Raw genomic sequence first — 27,907 nt, 5'->3', positions numbered from 1 at the left:
CTGAGACAGCATTGCAAGTGATGTTCATAGTTTCGGCTGCCTAATGGGAGCACCAGCGAAACGACGCGGGGTGGCTTATGGCTTTTTATAGTCATCGAATCGAGTGGAATTACATCGGGCCCGTATACGAGGCGAGAGAAAAGAACAGCCATTCAACGATGAGAGGCCATTAATATTTCCAGGCAGTTGTTACCGATCAATTAGTCGGCCGTTATTATGTTGTTACACCTACAACCCCTTCCTCGGTATTTGATGACGAAAGAACACGTTTCACGCTACGAACGACTTCCCGTTTCCCGGTCCTCCGAAAAAATCCTCGACAAAATTCTTATTTCGGAATAAGGGTGTACCATAACAAGCGTCTTGCAATTGGCCCGGAGAGTAACGCGGGGAACGTCATGCGTCGAGACGACGGCGTCGCGTCGGTGGCGGCGACGAGCGCGGGGTTGAACTTGTTATATAGGAGACCGTCGAGGCGCCCTTCCCGTCACTTTCACGCCGACTGCAACGTGCGTGACCGGTGATTGTGGTTGTGTTGAAGAATCGTCGTAACGAGACTTGGTCGTCGTCTGAGAAACGTTGAACGGAAGAATCGGTACAGAGAGAAAAACGGAAGATCGAACGCTAAAGAAAGTAAAAAAGAACGAGATACACGCTCGGGAGGAACGGAGATACGGGGAAACGCAAGTGAGTCACATCTCACTCGATTCTGTTTTCGTACACTCTGTTTTTATTTCAACATTCACTCTGCCCCGATTATACGATGGGGTGTATTGTAATCATTTGTTTTTTGTTCCCCTTAATTTTATTTCATCTCGTCGAAACTCCTCGAGATGATGAACTCGGAGAGGGCCCGTGATTTTTATATTAAATTTGTGGCTACGCGCGTATTCCGCATACGCAGTTCTCGGGATTATAACATGACGTAGGTATACGGGAGATGATCGCGGGAATTTTATTTCATTTCATTTAATTTCCTTTTCAATACTTGACACATACCAGTTTCATCAAAGATCCGGAGCAATCGATCACTTTCGAAGACAAGAGGCGCCGAATCGCTGAAGCGTTCCAAAAGCGATTCCGGTGGGGATCAGAAAAGCGGTTTGGAGCAACGTTAAAGGATCTCCTTTCTATTGGTCCTTGACGCCCTCTCGAGAGTCTAGAGTTTCACTTACGAAAACAGGCAATAATCGCGCTGCAGGAACCGCCAATATAAGGCCAACCAACCTCAAGAGTTCGCTGGTCGGTTTGCATTCCTCATTTTTCACCACCCCCAAAATTCTTCCAGACCTCTCGGCATAGCATTTTCCTATACAATTTATTGCACATTGAGCAGGTTCATACACATCGGGGATTCTCATATTCGAATATATTCATCCTACGAGACAAGTGTATGAATCGGTCATAATGTCAACTCGTCATTCCAATTACCCGTGACTCTTCGAGCAGAGCTTGGAATGTAGTGGAGAATTTTCTATGCGGTACCGCGTAACATAAAAATGCGCGAACCGCGGTACCTCAGACAGTCGCGGAATGGATCGGATCAACTGCGGATGGGAGCGAAAAATTCCGGGATTTTCTGCCGAAAAGATATGCGTCGGAGCAGAAAAAAAAAAAGAGTAGAAAAAACGTGAAAAAAAATTAGTTCGAAAAGAGGGGGCCGCCCGATCCTCCCGATTTCGACGACACAACGGATCAAGCGGATAAAAGAGCAAGGATTTATCATAAAAGGACGCCGCGGTGGCAGGATACGTATAATGCTCGGGGAGGGGAGACCCAACGTTCGTTATTAGCCGCGCGTTATTACCGAGGCTTAGGATCACGAGCAAACTGGCCAATGATCGCCATTCTAAGACCCTCGCACGGTCATATTATATAATGTACATTGTGTACCGGCTCATAGCTCATATCGGTCCCCGATATAAGAACGATCGCATACCCCGAGGATTATTCTTTAGCGGAGCAAAAGCTCCAACCTGCGCGGTCGCATGAAATAACTCTGCAGAGTGGAACCTTCTCGCATCGTATTAGTTTGATCCTTTTGATACTTTATCGGTGCGTTATCCGAGAATTCGGTAAGATTTTGGCGGTAATTCGTATCACGACTCTGCGCAAAAAAAATTACGTCTTCGTTAAAAATGAATTCAGGGAGTTGGTATGATATAAATCCCGAGGGAATCTCTATCCACAGAAGACATTCAGTTGTCGGGTTTAGGGATGAACGGTTATCGTTGAACTCGCGTTATTCGTCGAATCCTGTAGACGTAGTGAAGCTAATAGAGTTATCGAGTAAAATTTGGATAAGTTTCAACCTCCGTGGTTGACGCGAACTCTCATCCGTCATCTTTACGTTTGAATTTCCAACCCTTCGGTAGAATGTGCGGTGCGGGACCAAATGTATGTACGGTATGTATGTACGGTATACCGAACACAGCTTTTATCCGCAATTTTCGAGAATCTGAAACTGAAACGGTAAACAAAGTTTACAGTTGATACGCGTAGTTTATGTACATGCATGTGAAGTATACGCGACGTCCCCTCATTCTCTGTGGTTTATTCAATTTCGTCGACTAATTCGCCAAAGGACTCGTATACCTATAGGCTATAGGGAGTTGTTGAAGCTATAACCGATCATCGAAGAAGGTCCATGTAATTTCAGCTGTTCCCTGTGACGTCCCAGTGATGTAATGGTATCATTTATATCAGAACTAACGCAAACAGCCGAAGGTACGAAGGGGAGGCTCACGGAAACCTGCGGAACGACGATAAAATTGAAAGAAATATGTTGATGCTGAAGACTTTTATATTTTGCGTTATAATTAGTTCTGTTTTTTTTTCTTCTCCTTTTCCTGACATTTTCGAATTTTTTTTCTCCTCGCACGTGGACGAAAGTAAATGGTTCGCCTTCCATGTTTTATATCTCCACCTCAAGACCCCTCGTCGCTTAAAAAAAAATATAATTATAAATAAATTCGTCTCTTAGGGCAGCTTAATTTAAATGACTTCCACTTCTTTTATTTTATCGTAATTATTATTTTATTTTTCTAATAATCTTTTCCCGCTGATGATCCCGTAGGTCCACATCCAAAGTGGAGTAAATAACGTAAACTTCATTATCTCGCGTATAAATTGATCCAGTTCGGCTTCAGCAAACATTAATCATTATACATAAATGATAAATAGGTGACGCGTACGCGGTACGTTACAAATAATCCGTCATTATATCCGATTGAAAACCAACCTCCTCCTCCCGCCCCCCCTCAAACCTCTTCGGACAGGTGCTCGTTTATCGCCTGTCACGTCACGATTTTTTTTTTTTTTTTTTTTCGCACAAGAAACATTCAGCGAATAAAATATATCTCACGTAACGTATTTGCATATATATTGTGCGTGAACATTTCACATATGAATGTACGTAGAACGCGTGTCTATGGTATAATAGCGCTCATACGTGCAGCGATACGTGAGGCATATGTGCAGATATTACAATATCAGGTCGTGGTCCTGCAGGACCCGGACGGAAACACATCTCTAGCCGCGCGGATTTCGCACCTCGGATAAATGCTGCCGGTAATGACAATAATAATAATGACAATAATAATAATAATAATAATAATAACAGGGAGTATTGCAATGAGAATGATAATAAAGCGAAGACGACCCTTCTTGCATACGGGCGGACACCGTTAAACGTAAAGGGCGCATAAATAGGTATGGAGCATGAGGTGGAGGATTCGAGCTAGCCGCGAACTGTTCTTACCGAACGACCGCGGATCAAACCGTAAAGGAGGGAAATCTCAGAGTCCAACTCTCGACATTAAACTCCTAACCCTCGGATATCGCATTATAATATAAGTCGCAGAAATCCTCGAAAAGCTTCGCGGATCAACTTCCAGTTTAAGCTACAGCTTGCCCATATATTCGGTCGAATCCCATAAACTGTATTATAACCGCGGCTAACAAATCTGCATTTAACACACCTTGGTTACGATCGTTATAGGTATATCAAGCAATTGATGGTGCGGCGTAAGATCGCTATTTTAATTGCACATGGGATAGAGGTGAAGGATTTCTTCGTATTCATCAGCATTCTACGGAAATGCTTTTACTCACGTGTTCGTGTTCATGATGAATAAATTACGGAACTGAGAGCTCCGCTTTCACACGTGCAGGAATACCTTGATTAAATTACTATAACAATACATTTCTGCTGACTTTTCAATTTTGAATAAACAAACCAGAACGAGCATTTATCCTGATTAAAAATACCATCAAGGAATAACGTTCAAACAGTGCGCCCCCGTGTATTTTAGCGATGCGCGTGTCCTCGATTGGGAGAAAACCTGTTAGAATCAATCGTTGGACGCTGCCTACCCAGATGTTTATCCACGACTGGGGATAAAAGAAGAAGGATAATTCGAGCATCGCGATATCATTCCTCGCCTCGTTTCGGTCCTCCCTTGATACCTTTAATTTCCTCCACGGGATGAATAGTGCCGAGTCTTAACCGCTGCGACGGTCGAGAAAGATTCGTCCGTCCGTATTCGTCCTCTATAGCAAAACTGTATCTCTCGGTATAAATCAGTATGAGGAAACGGTGGCCGTTAAGTGTGGGCGTCATGCGGAATGAAGAAGACGCAGTGGCGGAATAATCCGTGGAACCTCCTGCACCCCGTGGTAATTACCGGGAGTGGAGAGTTAAGGTTGCCGTAAGCCAGAAGCAGAAACAGAGGTGGGATGAGGGTAGGGGGGTAGGGGGGTAGGGGGGAAAAAAACGAAAAAAAGGAAACGCAAAAAGAAAACAGAGGCGTAATCTCGACCGGGCAGCACCCGCCGGCGATTGCGAAGAATGTACCGTACGTATACATATAGAGAGTGTGGAAAATACCCCTGAGACAGACGCGGATGGCGAAGCCTTCGCTAATCTCTCCGCCCAGATATCTCTCTCTCTCTGTTTTTCAACTTTCTTACGAGCTCCCTCTCTCCGGAGGGATAGGGCGAGAGAACGGCTACGTGAAAATTAACCGTTCCCTTCGCCATACCTGCGGGATATTCAACACACCGCCAGATGAGAATCAGGAGCTCCCGCGCCGTCGGCGAAGCGTCGGGGGTGGCGACGCAAAACGGCACCGGCACCTGTTGCCGTCGCACAGATTTCATCCCGCATTTCAACCGTCCGTCCCGGAGAATTCATCCCGTCGGCATCCCCCTCGCAGCTTTGGCCTTCCTCCCTCGACCCTCTGCAACAGTTGTGTGTATACCTATACGTGTACGCTGTATACGGTATACACGTATATTTCAAACCGAGTAATTCCAACAGTTATCTTACAGTCGCCGCTCCCTCTATACCTATAGCACTGCAGGTCCAGCGTTCATTTCTAGTTAGTTTTTCCGTCTAATGAAATCATCGTTTTAATTTTCGTTCTCGCCCCGCTCATCCTTTGCTTAACCTTCATCCAGATCTGAAGGCACTCCGGGAATGTAAATTGCGTCCGAGAATCCCCCGGACCTCTGCAGCACGAGCTGGTACGAACTTGGCTAGAAAATGAAAACATCTACAGCTATTAGGGCCGAGATACCTTATGGGGTGTATGTGCGCCGGATGATCCTTCGATATTTCGAGACAGCACGAGTCCTGAAAAAGTATTATAGATATCGATCACTTTATACATTTACCCCCCATTTGTTCATCCCAACGCAAAGATAATACTAAAAATAAGAAGAATATTCTGGAAAGAGAAGATTTGCGGAAAGGATGTAGAGCTAAGCTCCGGACAAATAACCGTATACAATTATTATTATATAGGTATACCCATAGGTGAGAGCGAAAAAGTAGAGCGAGGAACGTTTACCGGATGGTCGTCCCTTTGGAATATCTACTGAAAATCCAATCCCCTGCGTAAATATAGGTATACTTATAATGGCGTTGCGGATACGGCGAAGGCTATTTCGCGCGACGGGCTATTCGCTTGTGAAATCATTTGACCACCTCGGAACGAAATCACAGAAATTAGGATAATCAAATCACCGAAATTGGACGCGTTAAGTCGCTGAAATCATTTTTATAGTTCTGTTGTCCGATGTGAAGTTATCGAAATCACCGAGGAATTCTATCTAGCTATAGATATCGATGTCATTCTGAAATCATTTGTGCACCGATGCCGAGAATTAATGCCAGCCCTCGATTTTCATTACGATTTCTTTCCAACCGTCGCCGCGTCGATACAGTCGACCTCGCGACGGAGATCACTACGGATTTTGAATCCTACCGGAGCAACGGGAACGCCGACACACGGCGTCATTAATCATCCGACAAGACGCGCTTATGTATACTTTGTTGTACCATTTGGTATTTTCACGCGGTTACGTCTTGTCTAGCTTGAACCGTTCACAGATTACACGCAATAGCAGTTTAAATTTTAACCCATCCAACCGAAATTCACGCGATATTTGCACGAAAATATAAATCGTACCCGATTTGATCTTATTCCATGAAAAATCATACCTACGTAATCGTATTGGAACCCCGCGCGTCATCGAAAATATCAATTGGGAAGTAAATGAAATTGTGTGGGGAAATTGACGAGATTTTGTTTGGCAATTGTATAATCTCGTTTCAGCTGTGGGTAGTTGAGTTTCTCCTGTATAAAATATCTTTTTGTCATACTGAAATCGTTCGATTTTTCTCGTATCGATTCGGCAGCGCTTTTGCGAATTTCATATTATTTTTCGCTGTAGAATATTCACGGTAATATGGCGAAGCCGAGGAAATTTAAACGCGTGGGTTATCCGAGTTAGGTGGTAGGTCGAAACCGGGCGCGGGATGTCGGAGTGAAAAGTCGTTCAGAAACCACAGACGGTAAGCGTAGCTAATTAAATTACTGCAGGGGATTCAATTAGCGGGAACCAAACGAGAACGGGAACGATAGTGGAAATGGTAGCTATATACGTATACGCGAAGCTGGAAAACCGCGTTCACGAACCAACCCGCGAGAAAGGGTAATCGGAAAACCGATGGGAATCCTCATTCGCACCTGCCGCGTGTGCACCGCTATCATATCGGCACCGACTATTATTTATATAATTACTTTTTCTCGCATTCGGAACACTATAAGAATATCGCGTACGGTGTCTCGCGCGTCGCACGACACGTACCTACGTGCGCGTGTACGCTGAAGTTAGGGATGAACGGAACCTCGTGGTATTCCCACTGATATACTGATTCCTCAAACAGGTGGAGGAGGAAAGAAGTGGAAGAATATTCCTGCGAGACGCGAAGCGGCGGGGAGAGAAAAAAATAAAGGATGAGGAGTTTGGCGTTGGCACTGGCCTGTTCGTGGCTACTGGGTTTCATCCGTCCCTCCTTGACGATGCAGGAAGCTCCGTCGTCGGCACCCCTTCAATTGTCGTCTTCCGGAAACGTCGAACTCGAACCGGAGGTCGATCCTGAGACCCTGCTGCAAGGATTGGAATTCCAGGGGAATCCCGGTAAACGGGCTTACACCTACGTCTCGGAATACAAGAGGCTCCCGATATACAACTTTGGTCTTGGAAAGCGGTGGAGTATTAGCGGAGGCAGCAACACCGTCGACGAGGACAAGGTAAGGTTTGTCCCCCGGTTCCGTCCCTCAAGGAACGGAGCCTCCTGTACTGCGTCGGGCGCCTGTAATCCCTTCTTCCAGAGAGCGCGCCTCTACTCCTTTGGGCTTGGTAAACGCGCCAGGCCGTACAGCTTCGGACTTGGAAAACGTGCCGATGATTCCTCGGCGTCGACCTTATCGTCTCCTTCCTCTTCGTCGTTTGGTTTTCGCGGACAACCGGACCTGGAGGAACTTTCGCGAGATCCGTTGGAGGATTATCTGGAGAAACGTAGCCGTCAACTGTACAGTTTCGGGCTTGGAAAACGAATGGCGGGCGATGAAAGGGGCGATTACGGTCAACGGTTCAATTTCGGACTCGGTAAAAGACCCAGTGAGGATTACGGCCACCGGTATAAATTTGGCCTGGGTAAACGACGGCTACTCGTTAACGATAATCGCATTTCTCCTTCCGATGACGAAGAAGAACAGCAAGAACCGGCTCTAGCGTCCTAGACCCCGTTTGAAAAAACAATCACCCTTCTACCACCTTCACATGTACCTTTTCCTATTCCGTACGTAAATATATACCCGATGAAATTTTTTCATGCCAATTTTCCCGAAACCCCGCAGCCTCCGGCTGGTGCGCAGCCGGTGCATATGCAGCGCATATATAGGATTATTTTTCTCTCGTTGATATGTGTAATTATCCTTAAAAGTATAGGAAACGGAACGAACAATTTTCTGTAAAAGGAGAACAACTATGCTGCATAATATTAAATATTATTCGTGGAAAAAGAGCTCGAAATGATTACAAGTCGATAGATATAACAAGGTGTCCGAAAATAAGGATATCGAAAGAGTATATAAATGTATAAAAAACGAAAATGAAAGATGTCTGAAAAGTTGGCTAGTAGGGGGCGGCAGGCAGCGGATCGCGTATCCAGATTCCAACGGCTGACCCGGTATAAGTAATCCAAATTTTAACGCATAAGATAGCTAATGAAATTATTTATTCGCGCAGTAGGTACCTGTTTAATGAATAATTTACTCTGCTCTGCTGTCCTCTGCGCTGCAATCTTAATCGGAAAATAAGAGACTAAATTATACAGTTTCTTTTTCTTCATTCTACAACCGGATAAGGTTTCAGCGATCACGAATAATTACGATCACTAATTATTAACCCATTAAATAAGTCAACAATGTATAACCTGTCTGTGAGTAAAAAGGAAAAAAAAAACATTATTAATAACAAATAAATAAAGCGGCTATCTGTAAACCACTGTTTCAGCTGATGGAAATTCTTTTACCTCTACCCGATTATCCAGATTTGAAAAAAAAGTAGCTAGATAAATCCGGCGAATGAAATCTCTCTCATACATCACCGATGCTGCAATACACGGAAAATAAGAGAGCTGCATCGCGTATGAAACGAAGCTGTTGAAGTACGTGCGGCTTACATATGTATATATACGACTGGTGTTTTTCCAATTTGCTATCGTCGGGAGAGGCGTACATTCGTTCCCTTGGGATGCAGACGCCCGTCGGTCGGTTTCAGAGCCTGGAGGAAGCCGAGTGTCAGTTGACCCGCGAAGTACAATGGACAATGCCACAAAGGAAAAGTGGAGAACTCGAAGGTGGAAGGGATGGAGTACAGGGTTATCACCCAGGGGACCCTTCTTCCAGTTTTCCCAGCAGTTCCTGCCGTTTCTCGTTTTGATCACGTTACTGCAACAGCCGGGTGTTTCTTCCCTGGACATAACTTGGGTGCCAAATCTGGAATGGGATACAAAAAGCAACTGGGAAAATGGATTCTTACCGGAAAATGGTGTCCACGTTGTGTTACCCCTTGAAATGCGTCTCTCCGTTGGTTTACCTGGGCGAACTAACGATCTGGATATCGCCGGACTCGAACTACCTAGAGACGGTGCTCTCGCACTTCCTAAAACTGCGAGAATTACGGTAAGCGTTAATTCGCACAGTTAAAATTCCCAAAAACCATCGCGTATCGGTTGCAATTTTCATTTGTTAGTCAAGAAATGCATGAAAAAAAGGCCTCGGAAACGAAAATATGGCGAGAAAGCTGATTTTTGGATATGTTGTGGCGGGGGCTTTAAGAAGTTCAACTTCAAATTGTCGACCAAGATTTCCTATGTGCGTTCGCCGCCATCTTGAAAATGGTGTGAACTTTGTTTTTTTGCGATAACTCGGTTCTCCGTCGTAATACGGAAATTCCGACTATATACTTTTTTGTTGGTTTTTCGACGTTCTACAATTTAGGTTGAATAAATTTAGCACTTAACAATCAGTTGTTGTCGAGATATCGAATGAAGAATCTCGGAAAAACTGAAAAATTAGGAAATTGAAATTGGTTGGTGTTTTTTTCTCCTTTCTTGTAATACTTATCGAAAAATATCTATATCAATCTTGTAGAGCATAATAATTCCTGTGATTTGCTTTTTTTTAAATTCATTTTAATTAGAATTACCACTTCTACCGAGCCGCGAAGTCGTAATTTTGCGACCACAACGTGTTCCACGCTGCAGCGGACCAGGTTTATAAATGACCCTCTTGTATTGTTCTCAGCGGACATCTGTTCTTTGTCGTTGCGTTAGGCAGCTAACTCGAATCTTTAATTTGCACAAAACCTTCGATTGAAGACATTCGTGTCACTAACAAGAAGAAAGTAGTTCAGACTCTTAGCCGCAAGCGTAAAAAAATGTGAGGAACATGAACGTTTTAAAAAAAAAAAACGTTGATTAGAAAAAAAAAATAGTATTCTTACCGGTACGTTCTTGTATTGTTCTAAGTCCTGATCCTGACCACATGCAACGATTCATCGTTATTAGACTTGTCCGCGTCAACAATTACGACTTCGCGACTTCGCTAGAAGTCGTAATTCTGATTAGAATGAAATCAAAAAAATTTCAAATTACAGGAATTATTATTCTTTACAAGATTGATGATAGACGTTTTTCGATAAGTATCACGAGAAAGGAGAAAAAAAAAAAAAAACAATTTCAATTTCCTAATTTTTCAGTTTTTCCGAGGTTTTTCGTTCGATATCTCGATAACAAGTGATCGTTAAGTGGTAAATTTATTCGACCTAAATTGTAGAACGTCAAAAAACCAACAAAAAAGTACATAGTCGGAATTTCCGTATTACGACGGAGAACCGAGTTATCGCAAAAAAATAAAGTTCACACCTTTTTCAAGATGGCGGCGAACGCACATAGGAAATCTTGGTCGACAATTTGAAGTTGAGCTTCTTAAAGCCCCCGCCACAACATATCCAAAAACCAGCTTTCTCGCCACATTTTCGTTTCCAAATGTATATGACGACTGTACAAATTTTTCGTGTTCCACGGAGATGAGGCACCTAATTCAGATTCAGATGCGGTGATAATTGAAACGGGAACGACTCGTGCACTATAGGGTCTGCGTAATTCCATTACAAAAATGTCGAGACTCTTTTGCCGGTACTTATACTCACGAGTGATTTGGCCGGGTCATTAGGAGTACAAGTTCACTTCGGTCCACTACGTTGACCCCTGAACAACCCGCAGAAAAAGGCAAACAGTTCAATCCAAACAAAGAGTCGCGTTAGGATCCTTTTGAAACAAAATAGTCGTACATACAAACGTACAGATACCATACTATACATTTTATTCAAATTAGATAACATAACATGTAGGACGGTAAAAAAGAATGGATAAAAATATAAACAAACAAGTATAAAGCAAATGAACACAAGGGCGATAATGAAATGATTCGACTCTGGGTAAAAATTCCGTCTCTCAATTCTGTAACGTACAAACGGGTGTTCAAGTATAAAGTTAATAAATACTTGCTCGTTAAAACACGTATTAAAAACACTTTTAATCGAATATACGTTCCTTTTTCTCCTTTACTCTTTGGCAATTAGAGCGAGTTATAAATGTACACGTGTACATTTGTATACTCTAGGGTCGTTGAAAAAAAAAGAACCGTTTATTTATTTCATTTTTTTCAAGCTTGAACGTGTTGTATACGATCTTTTTATACCTGCATTACCGCGCGTAATACCGGTTCACCGAAAGAGTTTTCGCCATTCAATCGATTGTATACACCATACAGTAGGTGTATACATGTACCGGTATAGGTACGAATGTCCCTACATATGCACTTCGTATTATACGGTTTTCAATTCCGTTCAATTCACACTTTAACGTTGTCCTAAAGCAACACGTACCTCATGCCCTGTCTCGTACGCGTCACAAGGGACGCATCGCGCGGGACGTTTATATTGGCAAGAGCATCGCGCGAGAACAACGATTATTATCTCCTGCGGACCTCGCTCGGTTTTTTTCCATGTTTACCGATCGAACCTTCTCGGCGAATTTCCGATGAGCTTTGACAGAATGAAGAAATACTCCTGTGTACGGTACAACAAATGGAGAATAATCTATATAAAGGATTCGAATGAATCACCGGCAGATAAGCGAATCCACTTCTTCTTCAAAAACTGCGCGTTGGACCCAGGAGGGACCGCTGCTATGGGTGGATCCGAAAAATTGGCGTTCCGAAAGATCTTCCGAAGCTGTCCCGCATCTCGAACGTATCCCCTGCCAAGGGGATACCGTCGTGTTGCCCGGTGCCGGACGCACTTTCAGTATGCAACTCCCTGGTGCCACGGGATTCAAGATTCGGGCCATCAAAATCGCCGATGACACCGGCCCGCTGCCTCCCTGGGAATGGAAACACACGCGCGAAAGAATGGAATTTGCAAGGGGCCCGATGACCGTCGAGTATGTGTCGAAAACGATGAATAAGTTCAATAGCAGAAAAATATAACGTCATTGCGAATGGATCGCATATCGGTACCTGGAGATTCAAGATATTTACGGTTTTTGTTAAAATTTCAGATACAGCGGATTTCAGAGTTGCGACAGCTGTCCGTGTCAGCAGGAAGCAAACGGTCGAGAAATTTTGAAGGAAGTCTGCGATTCTCCAGGGGCAAAATGCCGGGATTTAGCATGCGAGTATCCTGTGAATGTGGGTGGATATTATTCATATGGTATTTGATTTATGAGCCGGCTATAAATTTGAAAATTATTCCAACGAAAAGTATATTTCCTCGGCAACGTTCAACAGGTAGAGGGGCATTGTTGTTATTACTGCGGAGGTCGATTGTTGCTGACAACCAATCCGTCCCTTTCATTCATAAAAAGGATGTCCGATCAGGCGCTCGCAGGTTTTGGTAATTCGCTGTCCTGGTATCCGCGACGGACCTGGAATTCCAAAACGGAAGTTTTGATCGCTGGAAAAAACGGTGGATACTCGGTCGAGGAAATTGCCGCAGCCGTCGCGACCCTAGCGAACGCTCTCAAAGGTCAGTCTGCACATCCTTCCCAGACCGTCGGGAGTGTGAAAAAATAGATAAGGAGTTTTATTGCGAGAAGGCGCACGCGTTGCACACGCGTACGAATTAATTGTTCTCAACTCTCCCCTTTCAGAGCAGGGAATCGAGGTGGCAGCTTCCGAGTCATCTGGGGCTGAGTTACATGGCTCGAAATCCATAAGAGTTTTGGGACCGTTCTTCGGCTCCTTGCTCATCATACTGCTGATACTTCTCGCAGTGTTTCCATATTACGGTTATCCGCTCCGAAGGTGAGTCGAATAAAAGTTGTTATTCGAATATGTGTACGAATTGTCGTGGCGATGAGAAATTTGACACCCGGTAGGTGGGTATAGTATATTTGTGCACCAGGTAGTGCGAGTATTGTTGATTTTTGACGTCGAGAAGCCGTCGCTATAGAGGGTTGAAGTATATCGGAGATAGGAGTTGACGGCAGGGTGCAAAGAGACCTCGACGTCGGAGGTTGAAACGGAAAGTGGAATGAAGACAGAATGAAAAACGATTGCCACTCGTCCGGCTACGGCAACTCGACTAATTAAATACCAGACGTATACATACTTATACACACATGTATGTACAAGATACGCCATGTATCCACACTATTTTCACAACCATACACAACACATAAACCAACAACACCTGTGTCTACAAATAAACTACATACGCATACATATATCATAGGTATCCCCCGCGCGCGAAGCTTAAATGACACCGTTCGTTTATGTATAATATATACATATACACGCGGTTCTCAAGGGGTACAGAGGAAGGAAGGTTGCTTTTAAACCGAGGGTTGATGGTAGAGCCGTAAGTAAATGAGAAGTCGGCGGGGGGTTGCAGAGCGCAAATGAAATGCTTTCTTCGCTCTTGACTCGTGCTCAGAATGGGGCAGATAAACTCACCGACGGAGTAGTAAACGCGGAAAATTACGCCTTGCTCTGAATATACATAGTATACCGCCGACCAAGGTATTACAGTTGGCTTCTGTTAAATATCTTTTCATTTTTTTTTTCTTTCATCCTTCTCCCCTCGCCAAGTCGTTTTTTTTAGTATTTCGCCGCTTCTTTTTCTTGTCGGAATATTATCTCGACGTCAAACGATTTTCATTCGCAAATAACTTGAACGAGAGGGGGAAAATATCCGAATTTATATAGCGGAAAATTGATTTCTCAGGGTCCTCGGGGACGGTTGGAACGGACTTAGGGATCTGGTACAGTCCGCAGGTGGAAACAGCGTCGTTGCGGGAGTGGCACCGACGCTACCTAAAAGACCGTTTGGATTCGCGAGATTTGAAAATGCTGCCGATTCCGACGTCGAACTTGCACCTTCTCCGAAAATCGGTGGCATACGTCGACGCGCTAGCAGCGCGGTAGAAGACCTCGATCAAGACGAAGACGAGGAGGAGGGCGCCGGACGCTTCGCCAATCCACTCTATCGTTCCGGAAGAAGAGGTCCGGAGGCGCCGAGCTTCGCAGCTCTGAAAAATATTAATCGCGACGACGTCGACGTGGCGGATGAAGAAGTTGACTTGACGATCGATTAGTAGATACATGTATACATGTACGGTATATTTTTATATATAAAAAAAAGAGAAAATGGAAAAGACTTATTTCCGATGAAATTGGATTAATAATAATGACAAGATCAAATAAAATGAAATAAAATGAAATAAAATGAAATAAAAACGAACAAATTGATGTATGTATGAACGTAACGTGTGTATATGTATAGCAGCCATCGATATTTTCCAACCGCGACGAAGTATGTATATGTAATCGTATAATTGACTGTTTCGTAACATTCACCCCGGAGTTATATAACATCGTGGAAGGCTTCTGCGAATGTACGTAGATAAAGGCGTATGCGGCAAACGGGGGTAAAGAGCCGGGGGTTAAGAGGGTAAAAAAACGGGGTTTGAAGAGAGGGGGCTAGTCTAGCGATATGCGATGTTATTCAATTTCGCGCCACACGCGCGACCTTTGACCCTGCTCAAGTCGGTTGTTCTACGCGTTGTGCAGAAAATTGGATCGGGGGTCACAATATCAACGATGTACAGAGAAAGATAGAGAAAGTTGGAAAAGCGACTAAATGGGGTGGTGAAACTCGGGGGTGGGGGCGAACGAGAGCCGAAGTTTGTTAATATTCCGAGTTTCGGTCTCTCGAGAACAAGTGCAGGTTTACTCAATCAGAAGTTCTTCACAAATATTTATAGGGTTCGAGTAAACATCACTAAATGAGATTCCGAGAACTAAATGGCTGCCTTGAAAAATGTTCATCTATATGGAAAATTGCAACTCACACTTTTCGAATAAATTCAGCACTATAATGTAATATACAACGGTAATCTGTGTTCCATTGGATCACCTTTCAATAAATACTTACTCTCTATTTTTCTTTCCTTTACATCCTTTCTACACTAGTAACGTGAATATGGTCCGAGTAAAATCGATTGCCAGCTATTGATATTTCTCTTCCCAGCTTCCTGAAATTTGCGATTATCATCATCATCGTCATCATCATCATCATCATTAAGAATTATTCGTTGCCCCCCTGGTTGCCCCTCACATCTTACATGCATACGAAATTGCATCATAGATTGGTTGCAATGCCCACAGGTAATTAGATACTAAATCAAATTCGATTAGTACCTATAATACGTCTAATAATATATCTACGGTGTAATTTTATCGCGGATCGATCAGTCGAGGAAATTTCCCGTAATCGTCTCTGTGCGGCAATTACAGGGCATACACTGTATCGGGAGAATTTATCGCGTATGGAAATGTAACTGCAGCTGGGCGCATATACATATGTATATGTACGAACAGAAAATCGAATTGTTGGGGTTTACAGACGGAAGAAATATGCAACGAAAAAAAAAAAGGAGGAACGAAAGAGGGAGAAAAGTCTGTATGCTATTTGCGCGACAAACAATTAGGTACGTACCGGCGGCAGGTGCTTTCGCACTAACTGTTATACGGAGCAAAATAAATTACTTATATTATCCGTTATATTGTACATAGGTATTGCCTACGCGTGTATAATACGAGAATGTAAGGCGCATGACGCCAACAGCTACATAGCTACTTCTAAGCCTAGCTTCGCTTGCATCGTGCAGTCTTGGTGCAAATATTGTTAACGAAACTACTTAAAAGTACTTATCATAATATCGTACACTTCACCTACACGTTCGAGTATAATCAAGAAATATTTGAATGTTTGAATATTTCGTATTCCAAGTACATCGGCTGGTCAACGACGATCAGACACACGCGTTGTTGTACGGGAAAAAAAAGGATGGCAAACGATGCGATTCTCCTAAATTATTACAACTACGAGCGTTCGTTGGAGGATAACGCGGTGACGTTTATCTGATCGCTCTGATTAAAGCTAGAGCAGATTCACTGATCAATTTATAGATTAAATCGTTGCACACACCGAAACTGCGAACGTAAATCGAACGGTTGCGCAATCAAGATTCCCACAAAACATGGCTCGTATATGTACAGATTAATGTGCATTGTAAATATATATATATTTTTTTTGTTTCATAATATATATATTAAATTTATATCTTCGGCAATATCAACAAACGTTAACTATATTAATTATAAATAACCTCACTGTACAATGTGACAACGCTTTTGAAAAAAACCTTTCAATACATGTATAATATTATCTTTTAGTAGGAAATAAATGTATATGATAATCGTGTAAATATTTATCTAAAATATTTTGAATATCAAGACATGCGAATGACAACAGGCCACAGACGGCACTTTCAAAATCATTCCGCTCATTTTATGTTTCACAATCAATTCTTTCCCATAATCCAAGTACTCGCAATCAATACAGTGCAGCCGCAATTGAATAGTATAGCATGACAATATTCATGTCTTGTTCCATTCATTCCATTTATGACGATTCAATTGTTTCAATGGAATATTAAATAAACACCTACATACAATATAGGCACCAGGCGCGCAGATTATCCCACACGTAATAGGTAAGTTTATGTAAATTTTTCACTCCCGATTTACCCGTTCCATAGTTTTATAACTGTCAAAACTTGTTGGCATACGATCGAAGCCGAAGTATATGTATCGACGATTTCAGTTCATGAGATGGATCGATCGGAAATGTGATAATGGATTTATGGAGACTGCGTGATCGAACGCCGTAATATTACTATCCAGGTGTTTACACGATTATAGGTTTCATCCTGTGGTAATACAGGATTATCATTTGATTCAACTGTAAGCCGATTATATATACCTGGTATTTGTACTTTACGTATCAACCGCTAAGTTTAGTGTTTAAAAAGTTTACGGGCGGTAAACCATTGATCCAGCGAAATTTAAAAATCCAGCATCGGATATTCGAGGGCGCAGTCGTCGAACTCAAGAATTTTCTATAGTTCGTACTAATAATGAAAAATCGTATTAAGTAGCATCTAATCGTGAACATTCAATAATATCAATAATGATGCTAACATATAAGCTGCGTTCGAAATACAATCATAAAAAAAAATTGGATGCATGAATTCTAGTGAAATTTTATGACATCAGAAATGACAAATTTTTAACATTGGAACTTTTCGACAGATGGATCATAAATTCTAGAGTCTATATTCTCAAGGCGCGTCTGGCTCACTTGCGATATAAATTGAACGCGATCCCGAAGGATGCAATTTCTTGTTTTAAACAAATAGATAGCTCTTTGAACTGATCTGTATTTGCCAAAATTGTGCGCCGTGGGCTTGATTATTTTGGAGGACAGCGATTATTTTCTTTAAATATTTCGGTTGAAATACGCACACCAGATAATATACATATGTATATGTATGTATGCATAGATCCTATATTTTCATCTATCTACGTATGCAATATTATTAAATCTGAAGTACATACTTTTGCGACGGACTCTTAAACTCGTCATTTGCACTTTGCCCATTTTTAACCCTCCGCGCTAATAATCGCACAGAATTTGTCAGTACATTATATGCACGTAATTGCATACAAATATTAAAATATATATTTACTAAAATTATTGAATTCTTAGTTCATTAGGTATAATATATCTATATTCTTTTCTCTCATTTAATTTTCCTTTATTTTTCAATCGTTTAATATATTGATTTTCTGATGCACCGATATAGTAAAGGACGGAACACGATTAAAGTACAAAAATCGTAGCATCGAATTACCACGGATTTTACTGTATAAATAAATAGTTCGTGACTAATAAGTAATATACTCATGTCAGATATCCGTTCAACGAGTCGAGTCGTACTATCCTGCAGAGATAAGAGATACAGAAAATCAATTGATTCAACGATAAAATTATGAAAATATGCCACGCTAGCCACGCCATTTTCGGTTATAAATAGCACATAGTTCAATCCATTTAGAATAATTACTTTCGCACAAATCTTGTTTAACATTTTATAACAATAATCAGGCACTCCGATTCTTAAAAGAGCGGGGAAACGATATAGGACGATCCCGAATAGTGTAGATAGGTATAGAATCGCTCGATTTTATGTTTCTATACCGACAGAAAGTTGAAATTTTTTTTAAAAAAAACTTAATGGTTTTGCATGATTCTAGTGTATCTCCTTTTTAGCGTTAAATTAACCAGCACAATTTCCCAGCTAAGATTAAAATGGTAAAAACCTCGATCGGAAGAGTTTCGAAGATCGGTAATGATATTAATAATCAGGCAAACAAGAACAAACAGTAAACGAGAACAAAATTCAACGAACACCATTCACAAGTTCGACAGTATTGTTATCATGTTGGGTTTACATGTATCTACGTACCTATACATGCGTCCGTTGTTATCGGAGGAAACTCTACTAGTTCAGCGCGAAGTTTCGTGTTTAATCGTCTCCCTGTAGTATCTGTATCGCACCAACTTCCGTCACGCTCGCTTACATGCTACTATCGTTCAAAGCAACTCAACACGAACCGTCGTTCGACACGATCTCTTGGTTATTTTTCTTTTTCTTTTCTCGTTTCTCGTTTCTCGTTTCTTTTCGTATTCTGTTCGTAGGAACCATTGTATGGAAACAATTATTATATAAAAGAAATAAGCGTTACTGCATCACAGGTAACTGCAAACGATTCTCAGGGGGAATGTTAAAGGTGTGTACGTGACCCCGTCTACGAAGATCTGAGCATCGCCTGAAGCCGCTGTAGTTCCCGCAAAAGTTCGCGATTCGTTCCTTCCAATGTCGTAAGACGGTCTTTGTAGCTGGAGTTCTCTTGGGCCAACAAGGTCACGCGCCTTTCTAGACCATCCATGTACTCCTTTTTCTTCCTTCGCGACTCTTGCGCCGATATCTTGAAGGTAAGAAACAAATGGAGTAAAATCAAGCAACGTTCCGTATTCACTTCAACCTCCGTCGGCATAAATAAAAATAAAAATAAAGTAGGGGGATCAATCGGTTTTTCACCTTGTTCTTTATCTTCCGGCGAACTTTTTTCAAGGATTTCTCCTCCTGTTTGGTCAGCGGAAGTTTCGTCGGCACGGGATAACCCTCGGCAATCAGGGTTCGTTTTTCTTCTTCGGTCAAGGTTAGGATCCCCGTCGAGCCCTTCTGCATTGGAAGAATCGAAGAGAACCGGTTAGAAATCGACCTGAGAAATCGATAATGTAACAATCTTTTCTCAGATAACTAGAATGGCGTATTACCGGCTGACAGGAAATCAACGGCGTATGTATCGGTTGTCTGGTGACGTGCCCGTTCATGTGTCCCCCTCGATTAGCGGCCGGTGCAGTTCTGACACCGCAGAAACGAGGGGAGAGCAACCCCCGTAAGCTTTCGGAAACTCTACGTTCGGGGGAACAAGAAGCCGATGCGGCTCCTTCGCTGTCGGAACTTGCGCTACTCGGGGGTGTCGGGGGGAGACCTTGTCTTCCGTTTCCGTTCCCACTGCCGTTACCTCCCGCAATCACAAGTTCCATCGAACTAGAGCTTCCCGTCGACGGTTCGCCGTTCGATTCCTCAAGTTCCATACCCTGGAAATCAAATAGCGACCAATGATTTCCCATTATTAAATTACCCCCATTTCTTCGCCCGAATCAAATCGCTGGAGGGATCCTCGTTACCTGATAATATTCCGCCTCGTCGTCTTCGCTATCGCTCGTTGCGTAAGTTTCGGATCGTTCAAAGTGTAATTGATACGGAGCGATAGCTATGGTCTCAACGGCGGCTAATTTCGACGAGTAATTAACGGATCGCGAAGGGCTGAAGGGTTCGTCCTTGATCGGGACTTTCAACGTCGACGTGTTCTTGGCGGTCGCAGTCGTAGCTGTGGTGGTCGCGGTGTCTAGCGAGGTGCAGGTGGGCGACGGCGATTGCGACGGCGAAGGTGCCGCGGAAGACGGTGATGGAAATAGGGACGGTGACTCGGCGCCCGCGCCTCGTCCGGATGCTCTGTTGAGGGAGATCGCAGGGAAGCATTCCTCTTCCATGTCTGAAAAGCGTGCAAGACATGAGAGATTCTTCTTCCCGACCACTAGATGAGAAGAATGTGATATTTCGAAAAATGTCAATACCATCTATCCTATTCCTCAACACCAAAACCTGGTGACCGTTTATGTGGGGCGTCGCTGCTGCGCTTTTTCTCGCTGCCGGATTTTCATTCGGAGTATCGGGTGTATCGTTGCCGGAAGGTATCGCTGGACTCGCAGGAGGACTGGACGCCAGTAAACTGTAACTATGTTCGGATTTTATCGGTCTAGGTCCCCCCAAAGCTGCGTCCGTCATCAGACGATCTCGCAGGACGACGCCGGGCGTAGTTTTGTCCCTCGCACCGCTGCAGGAAGCGCTCCCCCAATCCTCGTCGCGTGTCGTCATTGGAACATCGTGTACCATCGCCTTTAAATAAAAATTCATCCAGACATACTACAGAGGCGAAGAATATACTTGTACAATATATATCGCGTGTATTTATTTCTAGGAATACGCTAAGCCAGCAAAGAAATGTAGAGATTATAATTGCTATGGTTATTATATAACTGCGGTAGGCCGACGGGAACAACGCAACTCCCACCGTGACGTCCGTATGGAGCAATAATAAATTCATAGTGTAAATGCAGCACCGCGTGACCATTATGAAACAGAGAGAAAATGAGGTACGAGCTATTAATGTACCGGAACTTGAGCTGCTCTCCGGACAACATCTACCTGATTGAAAAACTTCCCAATTACTTCGAAATTACCGATCGGCAGCATGGTACAAAAGTTTATACTCTGCGTGAAAAAAAATAAGCAACGGCCACGTGATAACGGTAAAATGTACGCGGTATGCTTTTGCTTGCATTTGCGTCTCAATCAACCGGTCGCCTACAATTCTGGATTGACATCATCTTCTTCAGCGGTGAAATAATTTTCCAAAATGCTCGCGGTCACGTCGAGCGTATTAGCAAACGAGATTTGCATACGTATATCTGTACATACGGTAGACACATCGGACATAAGAGTGCGGTAGGTTTTTTCCCGTGTCAATCGCGGAATGAGAGGGACGCGGGTGAAAGGGATCCGAACGTGCAACCGGTCAAGTTGAAGGTCGGGCAGTACCCCGTCGGGGGGCCGGGCAAGGGGCCACCGAGCGCGACCGGGAACTCCGAGAAGGGGAATTGTAAGCGGCAATGCGGAACTTTACTTTCCAAGGCCACACTCCTCGCCCCTCAAGACATTTCTTCGTCCCTCCGCGTAGGCGTAACCCAGACCGGAGAAGGAAGAACTCATCTTCCACCATATTACACGCCGGTATCTCATCTAATTCGCTGTAAAATATAAGCTACGCCGTTCGTTTCGCAGAAAGCGGTCTTTCGTTCCAACTAAGAATCTGCGGAGTCGACTAATGCATTTCTATTCTGTTATTTTCGCCGTATCAACGGAACACGGCCGAGCAAAGCGACCGATCTGCCACAGGCCACCGAATCGAAAAATTGTTTATGCAGTGCGGACCTAAGCTGTAATTCGAGTGTCGACGTGCATAGAAACCAAGTTGCATTCCTCACATCGGATCGTTGCACCTACGGTTCAACTTGTCATAAAATAGCGAAAACTGCACGGTAAAAATTTATACACGATTCGAAACTGCCTTGTGAATAGTCAACACGACCGCGGGAACCCGGCAATATTAGCGGACCGCAGGTGAACGTCCGCGAAGGCAAACTCGAGGAGAAGGTCAAGATGCAGCACGTGAACCGGGGTTGGGTCGGGTCAGGCACGCGTGATTCTTCTTGCCGGTACTGAACGGCTGCGACTGAACATACGTCGTTTTCGAGACGTGGGAATAACGTCAAACGGTCAATTTTTTTAGATACAATAAAATATACGTAAAAAAAATAAAATCAATTTCTGTTGAAAAAAAAATTCGATCGAATTGTCGGTCTGTGCGTGATATACATATGTATACCGAAGCAGTGCAACATCAAGATTTTCTTGGAAGCGGAGCTGTAGGCGAGTGTATAACGGGCTGCTGATAAGCGTTTTAAAACCGAGATCCAAAGTCTTATTACATTTCATGTATACGGTACAACACTGAATCCGCGGCTTCGTGACCTACATACACGTGGACCGCTGCGTCGTTTCATTTCGCCGAGCGATAAGACGCGGATAATATTCGAAGTTAGTTGAAATTGATATTGCACGGTTAACGTATTATACATGTGTATGTGCACGTATGCATGTAATATAACGTTTTATCGGAATAAGACGTGTCCTACACAGTCTGCAGCTAAACCGCCGCGTAACGTCCGGGGAATGTAGGTATAGAAGCGATAATCTATCAGCGAACTCAACTATTGCAACACGCATATAGTGTACAAATGTGTGGTATACACACGTATACTTATTGGCACCTAACGGTCACTCGCTACCGTAGAAGCCCATAAAATAAATAAATAAATAAATAAAAAAAACCTATTTACCTTCTCATTATACGCACTTATCGCCTGCGACTTTTATGCATTTTCGACTTGAATACATGTTACATTATATAACTGACTGTGAGTGATAGAAAAACAAAACAAAAAAAAAAATGAAGAAGAGAAGATTTCAACCGGCGGATAGATTATTAATGGTCGTGGAAGCGGAATATTATCCACACGGCACTGTATGTACTATAATGATATCGCATTTGGGTATATGTATATTAATATCGTTTCCAAATCCTGTGTAACGATATGCCTCCGTACGTGGACACAGGTGTATCAAACGTAAACCGAAGAGCCTCGATCGCTCCTATTTTTTTCATCTCAACAAATACACTTTCCGTCTCGCATTCGCCGATGATGCAAATATTTTGATAGCCGTCGTCGGTGTTAAATCGAACGCGATCGGCCATCGATACACGTCGTATTATCATATTATCATACATGTCTGTAAAGATGCATAAATTAATATAGGTATGTTACGGGAATTGCACGCGAGTATGGGCGTCGTCTGTATTCACACACACATAAATACTCTTCCAAATTATCGTAGTTATATTGTAATAAAGTTGTTGCGTACATGGCGGCCGGCAAAACGGAAGCTCGTATAAGGAAGTGCTCGTGAACAAATTTCACATTTTTATCAACGCTCTATTCGGAAGAAGTTGCGAGACGACGAAACAAACTTTACGCCGATAGAATGACAAGAAAATAATATAAAACGAAATAAACAGTTGGATGAAAAAAAAAAATAAATAAAAAAACATGCTTACAGATTCCGCCAGATACGACTCCCAGAGCTCCCTCAAGTCACTCGAACCAACGTCGTCGAACTCCATTCTGTCTCCAGTTGATTGCGTCTCTCTTCCTCTCTCTCTCTCTCGCTCTCCTTCCAAATTAGTTTCTATATATCAGTTCCCGGTCCCACTTGATGGCTTCTTTCAATAAAATACCGCAGAGCGTACACATACATAGGTATGCATGCGAAGAAGGCAATTCTACTCCATTTTCTCAGTGCAAAATCGGCGTCGTTATTGTAAGAGACACGCGGCGGTATGTACATGTACAACGAGTAATTAGGCGCTCGGTTGTAGACGGGGATTTTCTACAAAAGCCATTACGACACGCACCGCCGTGCAGGCGCACCCCGCGTGCAGGCGCCCGGCGAACAGTTTTATCTGCATCCCTGGATCATAGCGGCGAACCCCTTTCCCTTCGTCGGCCGTTCCAGCTTCCTTTAAATTTATGCCGCAGCACTTCTTCTCCACGGACCTCCGTCGTCTGTGTCAAACTTCCGGTTGCGGCGAATCAGTGCAATTATAACTTGTACACACCGCGTTCGAAGTTGTACGCCGTTGCACCATCCGTTCGGTAACGATACACCTCCGACTTGGTAATTGTCAGCCGCGGAAAACCGGAAGTGCACTGTGCGTAAGGTGAGGTCCGGTGGAATCCAGTTATATATTATCGAATACGCGCTGAAGCTTCGTCGAGGCAGTCTCTTCGAGTTTCTCAGAAGATTCGACTGAAAAAATGAAAATAAACAAGCAATTGATAAGACAGCATATTAATACAATTTTATTAAATTGGCGCGTGGAGCGATGGGTCTTGTATTGTACTGATGTATTGAATATGTGTGTGTACGTGATACAGTTCGGAGATGAACGCGTTGCTGGTTGACGCAACTTCGATGTATGTTGTAACGTTTATGTGTGCGTATTTACGTCGTTATAAATCGTTGGGATCAATGGACCACGGTCAGTGATGAGGGACCACGTGCGTCCACGGCGAAACATAAGCAAGAGTAGAAATGTCGCGGACGCCAGTTTATCGATCAATCCTTCTGGAGTCTATACGTACATACGTTCAGCGATGGACACCGGACAATACATATGAAGCTCGACGTATCTATGTACGTACACTGTCTGTACAAGGCTTTCAAATATATAGGAATGTACATGGAAACCATAAAACTTGTCGTTTATTCTTCGCATCATTGTGGATGAAACGTATTTTATTGATTTAAGGGCAACTGTGCAATTATTACATTATTTTCATTTTGGTAATTATTTTCCGAAACGATTGTAATAAATTTAGCCTACGGCGGTTTTGTTTTACCCTACATGTTGGAACGAACTACTCGTCGCATTCTAAGCGCGTGCCGCGGTAAATATGTACATAATATTCCTACCGAACAAATATCGGGCAGATTGATTGTTGTAACGTAGATACGTACATACATACGAGGCAATGATCGAATATCGGTAGCGAGCACTCACATATATTATTCGTGCAACAAAACCAAACCTTGGCATGGACATCAAATTATAAAAGTGCTGATTGCTGCTGCCGTTGCACCAACAGTGGCGGCGGGATTAACAATCATCGGAAACCATCGTGACAACACACATAGATGCATTCCTTATGTATGTATAACGTTCACCTCTACGTATACGCGAGCACTAGTTTATTTTACACACATGCATGCTCCTCTGTGTGTAGGCTTGTACACGTTCCGCCTTTCATGCATTCATAGATTATGTGTACAGGAATAACAAGGGTATGTATACAACGGTAAAATGTGTTGCCTACACTGCGGCAATAATGCACAATGCGATCTAATCTAGAGTCTTTATAAACTAATGAATCTATACCTCGGCTATTATTAAGAACTAGAATTGTTGTGACTAAAAATGCATCAGCTGTATGGAGTGACGCTGAATATATGCCTGTTTACGAATATCTTACTCAAATAATAGAAGCAATCTATACACCGTGATCGCAGTCGTCGATCATCGGTGAGTGTAAGGAAATTCATTTGCACTGTGTGATCGAAGACGGAAAAATAAATAAAGTAAACTCGTCTGTTGACGCGATAACTCAGATAAGTGTAATCTGATTTATTTGAATATTCTCAAGTACGCTTGTAATAATTACAATCAAAACAAACGATGCCGCGTTACGCGGCACGTCGTGCACCGGAAGACCGGAAAGCCGTGAGAAACAGAAGAAAAATAGTGTAACGGGAATTTTGAGTAACAGTTGAAACTTGCGCGCGTATCAACTATGATTTTACCTGAATTTTGATTTCGATGCTCCAGACGTCCCGAAGATGAAAGGTAAGAAGATGTTGGCAAGTCAACGACCGATACGGTTCTCACTTCCCAAACTGGAGGAATTCCTTGGGGCATATACATATACGTATATACATATGTATATATACGGAGTGGTTCTCACACGTGCAACATCCGTTGGTTGGCACCTCGCTCAGGTGGTTGAAATACAAACCCCACGGTGAAAATGATAAGGGAACCAGAAGGGGGTTTCGATACCAAGTCGAAGAACTGCGGGGGATCCAAAAATGAAGTTTAATATCCTATATGCATATCCACATGACTTTCAAAGAATTTGTCACTTAAAACAACACAAAATATGACACACTGGTAGGTTACTGCAAACCGTAGCACCGTGCACAGTTAATTTCTGATAATATCTGGTCGAAATCACCGCATTGTTATATTTGAACAAGTACTGTCATAGCGCATTATGTTATGAAATAAATATCGTCGATGATGATATTACCTTGACTAAAAGAAAACACAGATGGAAAAAGGCGTGCGCACGCGTGCAGTGGCCGGTTACGAGGAGATTCCACTTTTAACTAATTGATTGCGCTGAAAAAAAATCGCGCGCAATTATCCTTTGCCCTTTTTCCGGTTAGTTTAAACACTTGGACAGTTGTTAGCGGTTTCCGATCATCCGGCTACGACCGTTCCTTCCGTCGTCAAGGCACTTCCTCTACTGAAGGACGGGACGTTGCAGCGCTCGGGGAGGCTTTCGAGAGCGCTTTGCCGGCTCTCTCAACCAACCACCGTGAACCACCTGTTACCATCGCGGTTATCGTCACCAAAAGTATGCGCGCGCAACCTTCGGATCGCTCATCTGTCGGGCGTCTTCTTGGAGAAACGCATACCCGAATCGAACACGGATCGCTTTTGACGACCAACTCCCCCAGACAATTTTGTCGTACTGTTTAGTAGTATTTCGTATCAATTAGAGGCCGACAGATTTGTTCGTATCACGATTCGAGGCGCCGGTATGTACGATAGACTTTCCCATTTGTACGGTTGCCCTTGCATGAGAAAGCTGATGAGATAAAACAAAAGAACAATAATGTGGTAGGGCCTTGGAATTTTCGTATGTTGAAAAGCGCTAATTTAGGCATTTTTTCGATCACCCGATGATTACTACACGACGAATTAACGATATATCATTACAGGGTGTAATGTGCCACAAATGAACGTATTGCAAAGTACGTAGAAAAATCAAATTACGAATAGCTATAAAAGAAAATATTTTACAACTGCGTATTGTGCTGTATTTATTTTGATCATTTACTTTGATGCAGGAAGTTAGGAATAAAATGCGAAGCGTTGAACCGGTTGTCCCGCATTAGAATATCATCGGGTCTTGTGTAAAAATGAGTTACGAAAATTCTCGACAGTTTAGTTGTCGAAAAATATTATCTATAATAGATTCTGGCAATTCGTCAAAAGACTAATATAATATCTGTTGCAATCAGACAGCACGCGTTTCGTGCCATCGACTACTCTATCGTACGGCCGGCCCGGTGCAAGTTGAAAGAACGCAAGTTGTATTCGGTTATGAATAATATGAGAATATAATGCGGGAAAAGTATTACTGGCTATCAGTGTGAATAGGCCCGGGGCTGGTCATAAATTGTAATCATCCAAATAACGGTCTAACTGCAACCAAAGATGCAACCCATCGACTTTTATATAAGTCTGGCCTGGCGTCATCCCTACTTATTTTACGATCCTTAAGTACAAACGCAATACGGACTAATTACTCGCCCAGACATGAGTGGGAGCGGAACTATCTCTGGAAATACAGAAGGCCCGTATGGCTATGTAAATAAAGGCACAGAAAGAGGATTACAAATTGAATAGAAGTTATACCT

At 43.0% G+C, this 27,907-nt stretch overlaps 3 protein-coding genes across 4 annotated transcripts; 2 read left to right on the top strand and 1 right to left on the bottom strand.

The window, feature by feature from the left end:
• The first annotated feature begins 475 nt into the window (after positions 1–475).
• LOC105685499 (allatostatins) lies at positions 476–8,856 on the top strand. The gene is made up of 3 exons (XM_012399653.2): positions 476–687; positions 7,235–7,601; positions 7,683–8,856. Exons 2-3 carry the CDS (start codon positions 7,305–7,307, stop codon positions 8,091–8,093), a joined length of 708 nt encoding a protein of 235 aa, XP_012255076.1. The 5' UTR covers positions 476–687; positions 7,235–7,304; the 3' UTR covers positions 8,094–8,856.
• A 138-nt stretch (positions 8,857–8,994) lies between these two features.
• LOC105685611 (protein amnionless-like) lies at positions 8,995–14,894 on the top strand. Its single transcript, XM_012399876.3, has 6 exons — positions 8,995–9,539; positions 12,054–12,364; positions 12,482–12,611; positions 12,711–12,948; positions 13,073–13,226; positions 14,149–14,894. The coding sequence occupies exons 1-6, from the start codon at positions 9,177–9,179 to the stop codon at positions 14,516–14,518; spliced, it is 1,566 nt and encodes a 521-aa protein (XP_012255299.2). The 5' UTR covers positions 8,995–9,176; the 3' UTR covers positions 14,519–14,894.
• Positions 14,895–16,491: 1,597 nt separating this feature from the next.
• Positions 16,492–26,715, bottom strand: LOC105685619 (cyclic AMP response element-binding protein A-like). Of its 2 annotated transcripts, XM_012399888.3 has the most exons (8): positions 26,509–26,715; positions 26,003–26,270; positions 23,700–24,451; positions 20,539–20,860; positions 20,089–20,456; positions 19,672–19,998; positions 19,433–19,576; positions 16,492–19,319 (listed from the first exon to the last, which is right to left on the bottom strand). In XM_012399888.3, exons 3-8 carry the CDS (start codon positions 23,763–23,765, stop codon positions 19,140–19,142), a joined length of 1,407 nt encoding a protein of 468 aa, XP_012255311.2. In that variant the 5' UTR covers positions 23,766–24,451; positions 26,003–26,270; positions 26,509–26,715; the 3' UTR covers positions 16,492–19,139. The 2 variants fall into 2 exon arrangements, with proteins under 2 accessions (XP_012255311.2, XP_048511579.1); XM_048655622.1 differs by lacking the exons at positions 23,700–24,451; positions 26,003–26,270; positions 26,509–26,715 and adding an exon at positions 22,924–23,088.
• Positions 26,716–27,907: the final 1,192 nt, after the last annotated feature.

This window comes from Athalia rosae, chromosome 5, assembly GCF_917208135.1.
Source record: "Athalia rosae chromosome 5, iyAthRosa1.1, whole genome shotgun sequence".
NCBI classification, from domain to species: Eukaryota; Metazoa; Arthropoda; class Insecta; order Hymenoptera; family Athaliidae; genus Athalia; species Athalia rosae.
This window is presented reverse-complemented; position numbering and strand designations above follow the sequence as displayed.